Genomic DNA, 18530 nt, shown 5'->3' on the forward strand with positions numbered 1-18530 from the left:
CTGATCCTGAGCAGTTTGATTCTCACCTGAGGGCGCACTCGGGCACCCTGGCTCGTGGATGGAAATATTAACGAGCAGAACTTGCCAGACCAGCATCTGGAGAGTGTAGAGCGAAGCATGGAAAGGACTGCGCGGCCCCTTTAAGTATTCGCGGGCCGGGGAGGAGAAGGAGGAAACTGGGAGCTGCGGGGACGGTGGGGAAACCCACAGGCAATTGAGCCAGAGAAGAGGCGGCGTGAGAGCAGAAACTTCAGACGCCGCAGATCCCGGCGGAGCTCTGGTGAGAGCCCCGGCGGCCGTCGCTCCCGCCCGCAGCAGCATCTCCCTCGCCCCTCCTCGCCATCCCGGGGAGGTCCAGGAGCTGCCTCTCTGGAGCTACCCCGAGCCCGGACTGCGGGCAGCGAACCTCAGGAAGTTTGGGCTCCAGCGTCCCAGCCGGGGAGAGTTCGGGGTGCCCGGAGCGCGCGCCCCAGCGGGCGAGGGACCCGGGGCGATGGTGAGCGCTGCGCGGGGCTGGAGGCACGGAGGAGGTGCGCGTCTGTCCGCGAACCTGCTTCTGCCCCCGGTGCCCTCCGCATCCCCCAAGTGATGGGAGCAAGGGCCGGCTCGGGCAACCGCTGTCGCCGCACCGCCCCCTCGCTCGGCCCCAGCGCGCGGAGCCACCCAGGCACACCCCCGGCACCCTGTGCGGGTCCTGCGGAGCTGCCGCCGCTGCCTTGGCTGCCTTCCTCGCCGCCGCTGGTGGCCAGCTGTTGACTGGGCCAGCCCGTAGACGGAGAAGCACTTTTTGGCCCTCCCCAAGCCGCGCTCACACCCCAAGTTTGCCGCTGCCGCGCCTGCCCTCGCCGCGGCGCTCGGGCGCACAGTGTGGGGGCGCACGCCGGGAGGCTCGGCGAGACCCGGAGGCAGGAAACCGCACAACCGCTCTGCTCCCTCGGCCCTTTGTTGTTCGCTTTGGAGGATTCTTGGAAGTGGCCGAGCCTCCTCGGACACCCTGGAGCCGGCGAAGGCTAACCTTGGGATTGTGAGTCTGCAGAGGGCTCCGGGGTATTGACAAGCGTCCGGAAAGGTCGGCAAGTAAATTGCCCTGGAAACTCCTGGCGGATTGACCCACGTTGCTTATATTAAGCCTTTGTGTGTGGTGTGTGGCTTCATAAATTTGGGGACCCCACTTCTATCCCCTCCTCTTGGCATGAGACTGTATGCAGGATCCACCCGAGGACAATGATCGCGGAGCCTGCTCACTTTTACCTCTTTGGATTAATATGTCTCTGTTCAGGTAACCTCGCGTCTTCTTTCTTCACCCTTCATCCCCCCTTGCACGCCCCCTCCCCACTTTTCAGAATGAAACCCCGAGCCGGATTTCGGCGACCTCTCCTTTCTAAGGCTGCAGGGGTTCGATCCCTGTGGGAGTTTTAAGCGAAAAGGTTCTTGGTTTGCACTTTGGGTCGTCCCTTCCCCTCCATCCACCCCCCCCCCCCCCCCCCCCCCCCCCCCCCCCCCCCCCCCCCCCCCGGACCTCCGAGCCTCACCTCAGACCTCGGCCTTTTGCCAAGTTCAGGGCACGCCCAGCCTCACTCTGGGCCAACGCCTGGTCTGAGCTCCCGGGTGGAGGAGGCAGCGGTTGGCGGTGAGCTTGGGGCCTCAAGATGAGCCAAAATGAGTTTTCTCCTTCTGCAGCTTCCTCGGGAGAGGGAGATGTGCGCCCGGGGAACTTGGGGCCCAGAGACTCGCCAGGATGCCTAAACCTGGCGGTCCATTTCGCCCCTCCTCTTCCGAGCACAGGGAGTTATTAGTAGTTAGTTTTATGTAACCAAGGTCTGTAATTAAATTCGAGTCTGAAGAAACTTCAGGAAATAACTCCTTCTTAGGGTAGGACATCAACTAGCCACTCTGCCTTACTGGATTCAGAAGGAAAGCAGGCGGTTGCAAGTGTATGAAAGGGAACAGTTAGTTGCCTGGGAATGTTCAGTGGCCAGGGAAGACAGAAGGCTGAATTTAAGATTTTGGCGATTGATTAAATGGTACTGAAACTTTTCATAGGAATTGTTTGAATGGATGCTACCATGAGGTCCTGCTGAGGAAAATAGTCTTAAAGTAGTTTTCTTACACTCCCTAAGAAACTTTTACTAAGGGTGAACCACGACTCAACTTTTCTTTCTTCCCTTTTGGTAGATTCTGGTTTCAATCAAGGCTCCAGTTTCAGGCCTTAACACACACACACACACACACACACACACACACACACACACACTACACCTCAGGGGATTTTTTTTTTTTTTTAATAGTTGAATACTGAGCTTCAAGTTGCATCAGGGCCTATAACTTTGAGTCACTCAATTTTCATGATTATGAAACAGTTTTGAAGTGTTGGTTTTAGCTTTCCATGGTCCATGGCCATGGTTTATATTTTGACCGGGGATTTTACTTTAAGTCAATGAAATATGAAAAAAAAAATGCACATCAGCTAAATGATAGCAGATCCCTAAAAGAATTAGCCTAGTAAACATGCTTCCTGACTAAAAGGAACATTTGCAGCTAGACTGAGAACTTCATTAAATTGTTATTCCTTTGAAAACAGAAAAGTGAAGTTTTTATATATTTTGCAGTGGAGGATGAGTAGATGAAACCAAATCTTTGAAACTGCCTCGTCTTACCTCCAGCATCCCCTTTCTGTGATATAGCTTCTTTTTTCTTAGTTTGCAGATCTGGATGATTGAATAGTTCTCCACCCCGCCCCCCCCCAACCCCCCGCCCCAAGCCCAGCCACAGATGCAAATCAGAAACATTAAGGTCTGATCTCTCTATTTGTCTCTCTTTCCTGGGTCTCCCCATAGTTTAATTTACAGCTTCAGATACCTTTGAGATTTTTGTTGATTCACCTTCTCAGTTAAAGTTTATTCACGTGTGTAAAGTGAAGTGTCAGTGTGATAAATGACTGGAGAGGCAGATTACTAAAGATAGGGGGATTAATGGTCATTAGTCACTGTTTGAGCTGAGTTTGTATATGTTGGGACATTTTATCACGTCTGTAGATTAAAGATAGGGTCACACTAATAGGGTATCACTGAAAGCTGGTCGCGTCAGTGTGTGAATTCTGTCCTCACTTGGAGGAATATCCGGGAAATATCCAGGGTAGGTGTGTACCGTCCTTTCACATTTAATAATTTGATGAATTAGTAACTGTGATTTGTAATTTAAATAGATGGGAGGCATTTATATTCTTAAAGCTTAACTGATTTCTGGCTTTGTTTTTTCTAAGTTAATTTTCCAGTTCAGTCACTGATGATTTTTAATAAGCCCGAGTTTTCCCCATCGAGGTGTCATTCACCAGGTTGCAGGTCAGAGATGTCTTTGGGAAGGGGCTTTCTCATAATTAACCCAAAGCTCTTTATCATTCCTCTGATGACTTCCACTCTGCCACAAATCTGAACTTGGGAGGCCAAATGGCTGGGCTGCCGGGGTGATTTCCTGACAGTGTGCTGTTCTAAAGCCACACTATTGATTTGAATACAACTTCACAGAACTCAGATAAGTAACTAGAGTGGGGCGTGCTCAAGACACCTGGACAGGGAATGAATGAAGTTCTTGAAAGATTGTGTTTCATATCTTGCCTCAAGCCTAAGATCACAGTCTATCGCTTGTTAATGGAGTGTATTTAAGAGAAATGTGGTGAGCTTAAATAAATCAAAGTGTACTGAGGGAGTAAGGTACCTTCAACAAGATTTAACCTGTAAAAGTATCTATTGGTTGTCAGTTCTTTTTTTCTTTCTCTTCTTTTTTTAACCTGGATGCCAAGCTTAGAGTCCTATAGTTTTCTTCAAAAAGACCATACACACTCTATTTTGATGTGTTGATGTTATACTTAACATCAAATGTTACCTTTGAATATGTGTTTGTTTTTCGTAGCCTTTTATTTATTAATCTAATGCTGGAACTGTTTTTATTCTAGGTAACTAACATTTTGGGGGGGAAAGTGTGCTCAGAAAATAATTTTTAAAGGTGGATTTCTTTGCTGAGTTTATGTATTTGAGTGTTCTTTTCTGTGGATAGCTAGACTTTTGGTGAGGGGAGCAGATGAGATAGCCCTGAAAAAAAAAAAAAAAAAAAGAATCTGTAGACTCTCTCAGGAGCTGATTGCAAACATTCTTCCTTGATAGACTTCCTCTCCTCAACTCCATTTTCTAAATCCTGATTTTAAGGAGAAAAAGTAATGGAATTTCAGTTCAAATTTAGGATAGGATCTGAAGGTCACATAAAGTAAAAATTCGCAGTGTTGTCTTTCTTCCTTTATGTGTGTGGGGGGGTCTTTTTCTTGTGGGAAGAGGCCATTTTTTAGATGTTTCACTATGTGAGCCATTAGTCTGGGTTTCTGGTCTTCCCCCACCCCAAACCTCCACATAAGGTTCTTTGGTCATCCCAACACTTTCTTATTAGTTTCTTTATAAACTCTTTGGCTTTTAAATATATTTATCTGAGTACTGTGACATCTTTTAGGATATTCTTACTTCTTGATAATGGGCCGTCTGATGCATATGGTATTTATGGTTAAAATCTCCTAGGACAGAAAGTTTATGTGAAGTTTTCCCTTAGCCTTCAATATGACAAATGAAATATTCTTGTGCGAATTAAAGTGGAACGAAATGCTAAATTTCAAGTCAACAAGGGCAGGTGTTTGTTTATTTTACATTGAGTGGATATCTAAAATTAACAATGCTGGCAACAGGAGTAGGACAGGGAGGAAACATGAATTGTTTCCTCAGTTGCCAGTGAAGATCATAGTGTGTCCTCTGTGTTCACAAAAGATGCTAAGGTGATGCCTATGTTAATTTCTGGCCCTTTGAAAAAATGCTTGCTTCTTAAAAGTGTAACTGACCTGCAGGCTTGATTTCTTATAGGAAAATAAAGGGAAATCAAAGTGGTTACTCCATTTAAAGCCAGACGTAAGGTATTCTGTGGAATAAATTGAGAAAACTGGTAAAAAGAAAGGAAAACATGTGAAACCAGAAGCAGAAGTCTAGAGAAGTGTAGTAGAAATAGATCCAGAGTTAAGCTAGTTTTAAAATATAGGAAGGGGTGGAGTGGGAGCAGACAGAACAGTGATATAAGCACACCCTCTGACTATGCACAGCATGAAAAGCAAATCTGAAAAGTAGATTTCTGAAAATTTGATGTCAGTGTGTACATTCTGTATTAAGCAACTATATAAAGAACTAGACATTTTGCATTTCTAAAACAAAAAATTCTGTTTGAAACATTTAAATCTTTAATGAATTCATAGAATAGCTTTTTAAAGTTATGTTTAACGAGATGAGAATATTAACTACTCTGATTTATACAAAGAAGTGAAAAACTAATCAGTTACCTAGTATGTCATAATACTTTTGCTTAGAGGGCACCAGTAAAATGATAGAAGGAAATACATAATAAAAAACGAGATGGAGTTTGAATTTTGGGGTACCATAAGAAACTCTATAATGACAACTTCTATTGCTATGATGATACATATCTTCATACATATCAATATTTATTGAGCATTCACCCTTATCTTAATACTTATAAGAACTTTATGGCATAGGTACTATAACTAATATTACTATATTCTTCTTTTATGTAGCAGAAACTACATCATGGAGAACTTAGGAGATATGGAAGAGCAGGGATTTGTAGCAAGCTGATTCCAGAATTGTAACTACCATGTACTTTCCCAATTGAAAGAGAGAAATTTAAAAATGTAAAGAAGATTATGGTTTAATTTTTTAAAAAGTTTATTTTGGAAGAAAGAACATGCACAAGGCAGGGAGGAGAGAGAGAGAGAGAGAGAGAGAGAGAGAGAGAGAGAGAATCCCAAGCAGGCTCTGTGCTCACAGCGCAGAGCCTGATAAGGGGCTTGGATCTCACAAACACTGAAATCATGACCTGAGCCAAAATCAAGTGTTGGCCGCTTATCTGACTGAGCCACCCAGGAGCCCTTCACGATCTTTTTTGTTTGTTTTTACTGTTAATACTCCTCCAAAAAACCCACGTAAATAAGACCGGGGTTCGAATACTTGAAAATCTGGAAGGGAGGCATGCCTTTTCCTGTCATTAAGTAAATCATCGTTAGGTTTTTATTTATTTTTTTTATTTAAAAATTTTTTAATGTTTTAGTTATTTCTGGGAGAGCAAGACAGACAGACAGTGTAAGCAGGGGAGGGTCAGAGAGAGAGAGGGAGATACAGAATCTGAAACAGGCTCCAAGCTCTGAGCTAGCTGTCAGTACAGAGCCTGATGCGGGGCTCAAACCCACTAGCCTGAGCTGAAGTCAGAAGCTTAACCGACTGAACCACCCAGGTGCCCCTCATCTTTAGGGTTTTAGATCGCCAGGCAAGCCAGTCATTTCTTTACACTGAACTGATTCACTTCTAGCCTTTATCATGTCTGAATTTTTTTGGCATGCCTAAAATAAGTGACTGAACAGAAGTCAAAAAAAAAAAAAAAAAAAGAAAAAAAGGAAAAAAAAAGACTGCTGGGGTTGCAGAAGCACATAGTTTCCAAGTTGTATTTTGGAAACTGGATGTCATTCTTACTCATGCACACTTGAAGAAAGGTTTTGCTCTGAGTCTCCAGGCAAATAATTGGTACTCGTCAAGGAAGAGCCTGTGGAGGCCCCATCATTTCTCCTGGGGTTGCTCTTACCCTCTATGTCGGGCATGGGCTGGCAGTCATTTAGCAGGAGATGAGCCTTCTGCTTGACTGCTGTTCACAGATGACTCACTTCATGGTTTCTGATCATGGAGGGGTTGAGCATTAATACCTGGTTGATCAGCTGGTTGGAAACTGCTTATGCATAGCCAATAAAGTTGCCATCCTGTGGAGATCAAAAGACCACCTCCTTTCTTTACAATTCGGGATTAGCATGGTTTCCTTTTCCCTCCTCCCTCCACCTTCAGCCTTTCCTTCAATCTTGCTGTTGAAGAAAAGGGAAAAAAAAAAGATTATCTGTAGTGTACAGGGAGACAGCTTTGATCTTCACTTCCTTGCCTTTCTCTCTCTGCTTTTTTTCTTTTCTTTTCACCATCCAAAAGGCTATTTCTAACACTGGAAGGTGTCATATCGCTTGCTTCATGGGAGATTTCAGTCTCATTTCCCTTCAGCCAAAACAGGCTGCTACAGATTCCCTTACTTCTGAGATTGTGCTTGGCTTCCAAACATCTTATGACAGTGTTGTTCCACACATAAAACAATATTTTGAACAGCTTGACTGTGCATATCTTTCTGATTTCATTCAGCTAGAGAAGTCCCTCTGTAGTGTTCACAGCTGTCCACGGCTTAGAGCCCATAAAGAGTATGTTTATTTAATTAATTTATTATTTAGGGAAGGATGTAGAGAAGGTAAACAATTATAGGAAAACTAGTCTTCAGCCACCAGGTTGATGCACGAGAGTCTATAGGCTTAATGCCTGTCACGTAGTTTGACATTTAAATGAAGCTTTTAAAAGCACCATCAATGGATACAAGCAAATGTCCACTGAGCAATGTGGTTCTGTGTTAAGTGGGAGTATGTTCTTTTTATGTCAGGCAATTGATTTGTATGCAGCATTTAAGAATTAGTAGACTTCAGTTCCTAATAATAATACCATGTAGTGTGGGAATCTATTTTTTAGTTCATGTTAGTCTTTTTTATTAGAAAACATATTTTTTAAGCATTTCTGTCAGTAACAGCAGATGGTTACAAGTCATCAAGTTTAAAGTATGGGCCACTTATGCCTGGGTTCAACTCACCTACACATGCCTGAGAGCCAGAGACAGTTTATCCACAGTCAGCCTTGGCAGGAGCTTCGAGTCCTCAGAACTTTCCTCTAAAATTACCTGCAAGAAGTTCTACTTGAGAATATTAGAGACCAAGTTTGTGTTCCTAACACTCTGTAGATTCTCTTTTCTCTATTCTTATAACGTGAGGAAAAGCATTTTAAGAGTAATAAAATAGTTACATGTGACCATTTAGTACTTTAAAAATCATTTCAGGTGAATGTTATATCTTGATTTAACTTAAATTTTCAATAAGCAGAACAAGGCTATTTTTTAAAAATTGTTTTTTAATGTTTAGTATTTTTGAGAGAGACAGAGAGGCAGAAGGCAAGTAGGGGAGGGGCAGAGAGGGAGACACAGAATCAGAAGCAGGCTCCAGGCTCTGAGCTGTCAGCACAGAGCCTGATGTGGGGCTCAAACTCACAGACCTGGAGATCAATTCGGATGTTTAACTGAGCCACGCAGGCGCCCCGAAGACAATGTTTATATGACCATAAAGTTCTTTATAGCATGTTGTATATGGTCATAATTTATGCACTGTTATGGAAAAATACTTCAACTTGGCAACTCATTCCTGGATTTTAGCAGAAGAGGAAACAGAGGTCCCATTTTATTTTCTCCCCTCAAACATGACCGAGGCCCATTTATGTTCTCATCAATCCCAGGTAGCATTTGAAAGGCAGATGGGGCCAAAGAATGAGAAAATTAGGCCACATATGTCTGTTTCAAAAATTATTTGGCATCATACTGTGCTAATAAGATACACCAGCACAAAATTTGATCTCCACATTTAAATAACCTGTATACTATCTAACTATATTTTTTTGTTTTAGTTTGCAATGTCTTTTCCACTTTTCCAATGATGTACTAACTTTTAGTTTGGCTAAAAGTATCTGCCTGCAATTCCTTTTCTATCTAAAGGAAATATAATAAAAAATATATACTTTTTTTAATTTCGGAGATTAAAATGGACTTTGTCTACTCAGGCTTGTTTTATTTTTCTATTTTTTTTTAGTGTTTTATTTATTTCTGAGAGAGAGCGAGACAGCGTGAGCAGGGGAGGGTCAGAGAGACAGGGAGATACAGACTCTGAAACAGGCTCCAGGCTCACTGTCAGCACAGTGCCCTACGCAGGGCTCGAACCCACAAACCATATGGTCATAACCTGAGCCAAAGTCGGACACTTAACCGACTGAGCCACCCAGGTGTCTCTACTCAGGCTTGTTTAAAAAGGCAGTCTTTATTGCTCTGAAACTTCACTCAAATGGTGCTTGTTCATATAACAAAGTGAGTTAAAGCACATTTGTATGTGTTAACTTCCACACCTTTGGATAACTTAAAGTAACTTTAGTCAGGGGAAGCAATTTTAGTGTCTCCAGACAATTCAATTAACAAGTTGTCTCATCAGAGTAAACTGGCTTATACAGGCTGTGGAAGGGAACTTCATTGGTTTCTTCTCCTTCGTATTTGAGGGGAAATAGAATTGCCTTAGTAATCTGGTATTAAGTTTGGAACTAGAAGTTGCTTAAATGAATGAAGTTAGCGATATATTGCCCAAACCTAAACATGTGGAAGGGAGATAGGAGAGAGTCAGAGCCTCACCAAGGTACTATGCAGAGACGGGGGTGGCGTGGGGGGGTGTCACCTGCTGACAAGGTCATTATCAACCACAGTGAATTAGGTTGGAATAGAAGCATCATAAGGGCAGCTTTTTAGTTAGACTTCGTGTGGCCAGAGGGAAAATGAAATTCCTGCATCTTTTGGTCTTCTGTTTCGGATAATTCAATTTGAGGAGCTCATTTCCTAAGGTTTCATATTCAAAATTATCTTTTCATTATTTTACACTTGACACGTTTAACCTAATGTTTTAAATATCCATGGTTATTAAAATACATACATATCTTACCTGATGAAGAAAATTATAAAGTGATTAATTATATGATGAATTAATAGAGTCCTGAACCTGAAGGGCTAAGAATTAATAACTAGATTAATAATAATAACAAATAATTATAAAACCTAAAATTTTTAAAATGTGTACCATCTGTCCAGCAAAGTGCTAACATGCCTTATATTATTTAATACCCTGTGCTAATTTAATACTATGCGCCCCTGTGGCTGGTTTTTAAAATGTTGTTCATGGGGTACCTGGATGGTTCAGTTGGTTCAGTGTCTGACTTTGGCTCAGGTCATGATCTCACAGTTTGTGGGTTCAAGCCCCGTGTCAGGCTCTGTGCTGACAGCTAGCTCAGAGCCTGGAGACTGTCTCGGGATTCTGTGTCTCCTTCTCTCTCTGACCCTCCCCTGCTCATGCTGTCTCACTCTCTCTCTCTCAAAAATAAATAAAACATTTTAAAAAATAAAATGTTGTTCTTTTGCTTTTTCTTGTTCCTTTAAGTACATATATTTGACTAAAATTGTTCTATGATTTCTAATGTACGGTTTTCTCAGTTGAACTCAGTGAACTGCACAGGTATATCCAAATGTTTAGTGGGAGGTACATTTATATTCTCTTCATTATTTCCATAGGTTGCTACCTTACATAAGTCTTAAGGGAAGATGGAAGCTTTTCCTACTTCCTATTCCCCCACTCTGTACCACTAATCAAAATTGTATCATATTTAAAACCCTCCTTTATATGGGAGATGGGAGCTTAGCCTTAAGGTTTTACTCTTTGTCTTAATATATACTTCATAATAAGGTTGCTTGTGTCTGACTTCCCCTCAGGTCAAGAGCTCATGATATGTGAGTCCAAACCCGGCAATGGGCTCTCTGCTCTCAGCATGGAGCCCGTTTCGGATCCTCTTTCCTCTCTCTCTCTCTCTCTCTCTCTCTCTGCCCTTCCTCTGCTCGTGCCCTTTCTCTCTCTTTCTCTAAAAAGTAAGTAGTTAAAAAATATATACTTCATAATAAATTTATTTCCATATATTCATTGCTTTACAATTTGCCTTCATTTGTATTTGATAATGCTATTTGTTTAGTTTTTTTTGACTTGCTTAATATTAACATCATTTTATTCCTCAGTAAACTACTCACTATCAATCTTGATAACAATCAAAAATTATTATTAGCCAGCCATCAACCTCTGTTGCTGTTAGACACTTTAGAGAATGTATAAGTCATACCTGATAATGAATAAGAGCTTTTAATACAAGATTCTGGTTGTATACATATTGATAGGAAAATGACTGTTGCATCATGTCAGTGAATTGTTAACAGTATGTGAATGAAAGATGTTTCTTATGGTGGGAGAAGGGAGAAATGCATTTTGGGAACTGATAGAGCAAGGGGATTTACTTAAGGAAAACTTCCTGGAATAAGTAGATTATCAGAGAATGTTGACAGAAAGCATGGAATATCTTTTTGGGTAAAGGGAAATTTCTCCAAGGAGCATCCAGGAGTGTGATCTGAAAAATTGGCATAAGAGATTGATGTTAACTGGTTGGTTACCATGTAGGTAATTTAATAGAAATACATGTGACTGCTCAGGGAGCCTTTGTATAGACCAAAAAAAAAAAAAAAAAAAAGCTTCCACCAAGTGAAGAAGTCATAAATACAGATGTGATCATTGAATGCTTAGAGATTAAGGTATTTATTTTTTTGGCATTTTCTCTGAGAGTATGGATAGTCATGTACAGATAAATGGATTTAGATATAATATGATGTGTATTATTGTAATTAACCTGCCAGAGAATCATAGAACATTAACTGTCTCTCTAATGCCTCTAATTAACTGTCTGCAGTACCCAGAATACATATCCGACTCTGATTACTTCCTCTGACAGGACTTACCTCTCACAGCATAGAAGATTCCATTTATAATTTCTGTAAACATTTTTCTCATGTTAAGCTGGAGCTCAACATTATTCCCTGTCTTACTGGTCCTGATTTGTACCTTCCAAAGCTATCCATGGAAAATCTAGTTTAGTTTCTATGTGAAACTGATTCAGTATTTGAAGACAGTTCTGTTCTTTCTAAATCTTCTGTTCTCCAGGTAGAGTTTCTTCAAATTTTCCTCATTTGAGGAAGGCTCATTTCCCTTGGTTACGTTGTTATCGTTTTTATTAACTATTTTGTTCGTGTCCTAGAGTGTAACATCTAGGTTTGAGGAATCGACCTTTTTTTGTAGTTAAAAAAAGTGTGGATAGCTTTTAACTTTTGCTAGTCTTCTAATCTTTCATTTTACCTAAAAGTTCTCTCAACATTCTGGGATGTAGTGTTTTTCTCGATCAGGAGATTTAAAATGTATTAAAAAGCAAAATATTTATCTTCTTACCTTGATTTCCCCCTGAAGCAACTTAGAATTGCTCTTGTGGTCTGAAGTCACAATTCTTGGTGGGGAAAAAAAGCAAAATACAATTGTAAGATTCTGTTTTTTCTTCTCTGATAGCAGAGAAGAAATTTTGTAATGGTTAAAAGTGAAATACCTCACAAGGCTTGTATTGCAGGGCCTGTATTAGCTCTAAGGGATGGTTGACTGGATGTTGCCATGGGGAAATATGGGTCCTAAATAGACAGGCTTCCAGAGTTTTCGAGAGAAGGTGTAAATTTTTAAGTAAAATCTCCTAACTGCAGTATGGGAGCAATTGAGGATTAACAATAGTAGCTAATAATAATAATAATAATAATCATAATAATAATAATGTCTCTACCCAACATGTGACCCCACAGGTCACCAATTTGTGCTGCAGTATTATATTATCCACCCCACATATGACTGACCTATATGTTGCTGCTTATTCCTACTCTAAACACATAAGTATAGCTTTACTTTTTGTTATCTTTGGTGTTTCAGAAGCTTTCGCTTTTCTGATGTTTGGCCTTCCTCACTGTGTTGTTACTAGCTAAATGATTCCATAATTGCTTATTTGTTTAACCCAAAGCTTCTGCCTTTATTAAAAGCTATTTACATTTTACAAATTGTATTTGTTGAAGCCAAGTGATCAGTTTGACTGTTTGTGTTTATTCTTTTGTCCTAAAGCTAACAAACAAAGAAAACAAACTGACAAGCCCTTTGATGAGCTAAGAGTCTGATGAACTGAATAAATAAATATATTCTTGAATAAGAAGAGAAAACATCAACACAGACAGTCTAAAGGTTTACTGATTGCTATTAAAGGACATACCACTGTGCTGATTTGAATTACAGACTGAAAATACAATAAGGGAATGTGAAGAAATAAAATAAAGAAATTTAGGCCATGGTTGAATTTCTAAAGAGTCTTTAACTTCTGCAAGGATTTATTTCAGGATTCTTTCTAAAATCTAGTTCCCCTGATTTGTTTCATTCTTTGTTTATAGATCATTAGCTATTTGACAGAAATATTACCAGGGGAGAAGCTTAATCTAAAGGGTCAGTAATCATTGCCCAATTGAATATTAACCGGAAATGAAAATGAAATATCTCTGCAGTGATTTGTCAATGAGAAATGTTATTTAATTTTTAAAAATATTGATTTATGCACAGTTTTCAAGAGCATATCCAACATTTCTGTGAGGAAACCTTGTGCATAATTCATAAATGTTTCTAAAATAACATTTGGAGGATTTCTTTAGGCGATGGTATAATTTGCTCAGGTGTTGAAGATCTACTCCTGCAAAGCTAAATATATGTGAAGAAACTTGTTAACTCTTTGAAAAACGCTGATCATTTCTTACCAAATCTAAGTCAAATGTTCCTCTATGTAGAAATTTCTATTTTTCATTACGTTTTACTGTAAAGTGCATGGGATTTCTCTCTGTCTTCAAACAACTCATCCTCTTGGATGAATATGGCAGAGTCCCATTGGGGATCATTAGGAGTATTACTCATGTTAGACATCTATCAGGGGCAGCCCTCTTCATGCTAAATTCTGGAGCCACAGCTCACAAATAATTTGAGATGCTCACAGGCACAAGGCAGGGAATCCTGTGTGAGTGGGAGAAGGTCAAGGCACGGGCAGGGGGAGAGGTCAGAAGCAGTAATGTGCCCTGAGCAAGGAGTGTGGATTCATTTGAAGCTGGAAACCACCACCAGCATTTCATTGTCCCTAGGAGGCGTGCTTAAAGATGAGCATTATTTCATGCTCTGACAAAATAGCTTGCCAGTAATAGACTCCGCACCACCTAAGAGATATGTAGCCATGATTTCCGTGTTTATATGGAAATTATTTCTATAGTTGGTGATCACAGCCTTTAGAAAAATGTCATGAGGACATATTAGTTAATTTGCCTAAGTCTGGGGTTGACCTTCATTGGCCAGGACCATGTCTCTATTTCATCTCCCTAGTTCCTTCCAAATAAAGACTCTTCCTTCTTTGTGAACCACAGAAACATTATGTTGGATTTATTTTCTCGTGAAAAAGTCCTTTGTGTTTAAGATGCATTGGTATTATTGATTTGACCATATCGCACATCTGCCTAATTAAGGTACCCAACTTATGAGCCAACTTCAGCCAGGTGAATACCCGCTTGCTCCTCTGGCTTTTCTAGATGCTTTCCCTCTATCAGGGGATGCTCTCTAGAATCACTCCTTTCCCTCCTTCCCTCCCTGCTTTCCGTCCCAATTCCTGTTTCCCCTAATTAATCTATGTGGGAATCTCCTCCTCCAGAAAGCCTTAGCCATGCCTTCTACCCCCTCCCAATGTAGATATGATGTGTTCCATATGTATTTCCCTAGCACCCTGGGGGCGGGGGGGGGTGAGGGTGGGAGTAGGTGTCCTTGCTGGTAATCATGTTGTATTGCTTTTGTTTGTCTAGGACTTTCCAGCTACGAGGGTATGTGTCTAATTAACTATCGCAAATAGCACATTCAGTGAATTAAGAAGTGATTCACTACATAACTTGCTTTGACAGGAGTTATGAAAGGGATTAATACTCTCTCTTATTCTTGGGTAAAATCTTATTCTTTTATGAACAGAGAAGTAAACAACTGGAAAGAAGAAAAACCAGAATTACCAACTACTACAAATCTTCATCCCAGTGTTTATTTAAAAAGAAAAAAAGGTAAATGCTTTTTGGAATAACTTGTGGCAGAAATGTTGTAAAGCACCAAATTTGAAAGTAATGTATGAAAGGGGGCTTTCAAAAGTTAAGTATTTCCTAGATCCTACCAAATGGATTGGATAGGACTTTGGGTGTCGACCTTTGCATGAAGACTATTGATTTTCCTATGATTTTTGTATGTACTAACTCTATTATGGCAAGGGAAAAAATATGACTCAGATTCAGACGTTTGTTACAGGCCACCATTTGAAACGGCCACCACTTAGCATTTCACCATGCCAGAGAGAGAGTTCGTTTCTTCATCTCTAAAGTACAGGAGTTGAAATAGTTGATATTTAGGCCACTTCTAGAATTAAGTTCTGTAGTTTCTCTAGCCTAGAAACAATACAATGCGCCGGATTCATCATCAGTGTGATTTCTAGTCACTGTGTCTCTTAGTAGCATGTAGTGATTGCAAGGGTCTGGGCTTCAGAGTTAAAATGCCTGGCCTCACTGCTGACTAGCCAAGGCACCTTCATAGGTTTTACATCTCACTTTACTGTTTACTTATCAGTAAATTGGAAATGTATTTTTAAAAATTGTTTAAACATTTATTCATTTTTGAGAGTCAGAAAAGAGACAGAGTATGAGTGGGGGAGGGGAAGAAAGAGAGGGAGACACAGAATCCGAAGCAGGCTCCAGGCTCTGAGCTGCCAGCACAGACTCTGATGTGGGGCCTGAACCCATGCATGGACTGCGAGATTATGACCTGAGCTTAACTGACTGAGCCACCCAGGCACCCCAAAATGGAAATAATTTTGATTGATATTCCATAGGGATGCTGTGAGTGTTAATTAAATTAATATATGTGAAGTGTTCAAAAATGGTGTTTGACATGTTCTAACATTATTTCAGTATAGATTATTATGTTTTTATTATTGTTTTGCTGATTGGTTGTCTTTATCAATATATTTTTTAAGATACTACTTTATCATAGTTGCTTGGTATAGACCCTAAATTACAAATCCTAAACATAAAATTTTCCCTACAGAGAATCCAAACCTTAAGACCTCTTGCCAGAGATTTAAAAAGCAACAAACGAACAAAAGCAGAAAAAGTGTGAAGGTTATTAAGAGAAAATTCGGGGCTAATTTGACAGGTTGGCGACAGATTTCTGGGCGGATTGCCATGCCAGTGTGATGGCCATTTCTATCTGAATAAAACAAAATATATTATTGTTTATGCTGTAGAAAAATGCCAACAATTAGAGACTATAGCAGGTTGTTCCTCTCCCCACCCCCACACACACTTAAAAAAATGTTAATGCCTCTAAGAGGATTAAGAGATTTGCAATTTACTGTGAATTATTTTAATCAGATTATAGGTCCTCTTTTACTTGGAGTTCAGCTTTTAGCACTTGGGGAATGGAAGTTTTTATTTGGCGTGTTGGATGGCGACACATTGGAAAGTGCCAGGGAAGGAGAAGAGTGAGGCCACTAGGGTCCTGGAGTAATTATGGGGCCCAAACTGGGCCAGTGAAGCTGGAAGGGGAGGTAGACAATACTAGTAACAAACTTCACATGTTAAAAATGTTCTCTGATTAGAAACATTGTATCTAACTCCCTTCTTTACTAGTAAGTTCTTCAAGAAGACAAAAATCAAATTAGAAGCATTCATTAATGAATGCTATGGTACAAGAACCTGATTTTTAGATGAGTCATGGATAGAAGTTTGGGAAAATATGTCTTTTATGGAATATGATGAGTAAGATTTCAGCCTCCAGAGTAATTCGTTTATTTAGAAAATAATTATTGGGGTGTCTGGGTGGCTCAGTCAGTGAAGCGTCCAACTTCTGTTCAGGTCATGATCTCACGGTCCGTGGGTTTGAGCCCCCCGTCGGGTTCTGTGCTGACAGCTAGCTTAGAGCCTGGAGCTTGTTTCGGATTCTGTGTCTCCCCCTCTCTCTGACCCTCCCCTGCTCATGCTGTCTCTCTGTCTCTCAGAAATAAATAAAACATTAAAAAGTGAAAAAAAAAAATCACATTCTGTGTGTCTGGCTGCCTGTGCTCTAATTGTGGTACTATCATTGGCCGTTTAAAACACCCGGGATTGATTGTAATGTGCAAGAGCAAGACATCCAGACTTGGTGATGACTGTCATGACATTTTTACTCACAGAATCCAAGAACCAGGGGCACAGGATGCCATGCAGGGCCACACAAGGAAGCAACAGGGTTGGTTGGGAGGAAGAAGAAGGGAGAGCAAAGCCGGGCTTAAAGCCTTTAGTACAGGGAAAAAGGAGTGAAGCAGGGTATGAAAGCCAAACAGATTTAAGATTGGATAGTTTCAGTAATCTCAGCCGGCTGTGAGCTATAGGAAGGCCCCTAGTTGTTCGGTGCCTGGACTTGGGGTGAGAAGAGCCAGACAGAAGAGGTGGCAGGTGGCCCAGTGGGCGGGTCCCGGATACATCGGTTCGTATTTGAAGGTTGTGATCTTCAGCAAGTGTTTGCCATCTCTAGGAACTGACTAGCTTTGGAAGCGGTGGTCTCCCCTCATCAGCAAGGACCTAGATGCCAGAGCATCAAGAATACAAAAGAATTATGGGGTACCTGGGTGGTTCAGTTGGTTAAGCTAGGTTGGTTTTGGCTAGGTAATGATCTCATGGTTCGTGAGTTCGATCCCCTCATAAAGCTCTGTGCTGTCAGCATAGAGCTCGTTTTGGATCTTTTGTCCCCACGCCCCGCCCCCCGCCTCTCCTATGCTCATTCATTTCTCTCTCTCTTTCTGTCTCCTCTTTCTAAATAAATAAATAAACTTAAAAAAAAGAATACAAAAAATCAGAACGTGTAGTTAATACATTAGTGAACTATATGACTTAGGTTTTCTAAGCCTCTGTTTTGTCATCTGTGAATTGAGGATAAGGATAATACCTACCTTGAAGAGTTTTGACATAAAAATGGAAAAAGACATTTTTCTCTGAAGAAATATGTAATAAGTGGTAGAAGTGTAAAGTCCAAAAAAGTGATAGGGAAATGAACTCAGAGTTCAAACCAATGCTAACATTCTGAAGTCTAGTGTATGCATGGTTTAAATAAGATGAGATGAAAGTGTGTCTGTTGGTGACATGAGTTACAAATGACAGTACTTCTTGGATTATTCAATAAAGACATCATTTCCGTCTCAGAATAGATCAAATTTATGGATAGAACTTTTGCTTCCAAATCTTAGTGCACAGAAATGTTATGGATGTTATTTTATTTTATCTCTGTATGTGTTGAGTGTATATTTTCTGGGGACTTAGCAGAATATTGGAGTGGTGGTACTTCATGCTAATTGAGTACTAGTTAATAATACTAATATCAGAAGAACTTTGGAGAGGGTAGGGAAAGTTGCAGACTCTAAGTGTCACAGCCAAAGGAATAGTCTACTTTGTAATGTTGCTATTAATTTGAATGTGACATGTTGCCTTTTTATTGGTGTCTGTATGTCATCTCAGGCCAGTATTTCCAGTGTACCTGTCACTGCTGACCATGTGCTCATGGTTACTTAAAAACATTTTTGTTTCACTTCTTTTTTCAGGCTGTCTTAAAGGCACTGTGTACTCTTATTCTTAGCACTGTGTCAGCATCATTATTAATGTGTGTCCATTGCTATTTAAATTCTGCATTTTGCATTAGTCTCACATCTCGGTGAGGTATGAGCCTTGTTTTACAGGACTAATGAGTGTCCTCAGTAGTTGCCACACACAGCACATAGGGGGTACTCATTAAACACTTA

General features: G+C 40.6%; 1 protein-coding gene across 1 annotated transcript in view; it reads left to right on the plus strand.

Annotated features, from left to right (window-relative positions):
- Nucleotides 1–1224: 1224 nt before the first annotated feature.
- Nucleotides 1225–18530, plus strand: part of ROBO1 (roundabout guidance receptor 1) — a 404959-nt gene continuing 387653 nt past the window's right edge. The window contains exon 1 of the mRNA XM_039237973.1: nt 1225–1279. Within this exon, the coding sequence (XP_039093904.1) occupies nt 1225–1279 (55 nt within the window). The remainder of the gene's footprint in view (nt 1280–18530) is intronic.

Source organism: Hyaena hyaena, unplaced genomic scaffold, assembly GCF_003009895.1.
Source record: "Hyaena hyaena isolate Hyena2069 unplaced genomic scaffold, ASM300989v1 scaffold_132, whole genome shotgun sequence".
Lineage (NCBI taxonomy): Eukaryota > Metazoa > Chordata > Mammalia > Carnivora > Hyaenidae > Hyaena > Hyaena hyaena.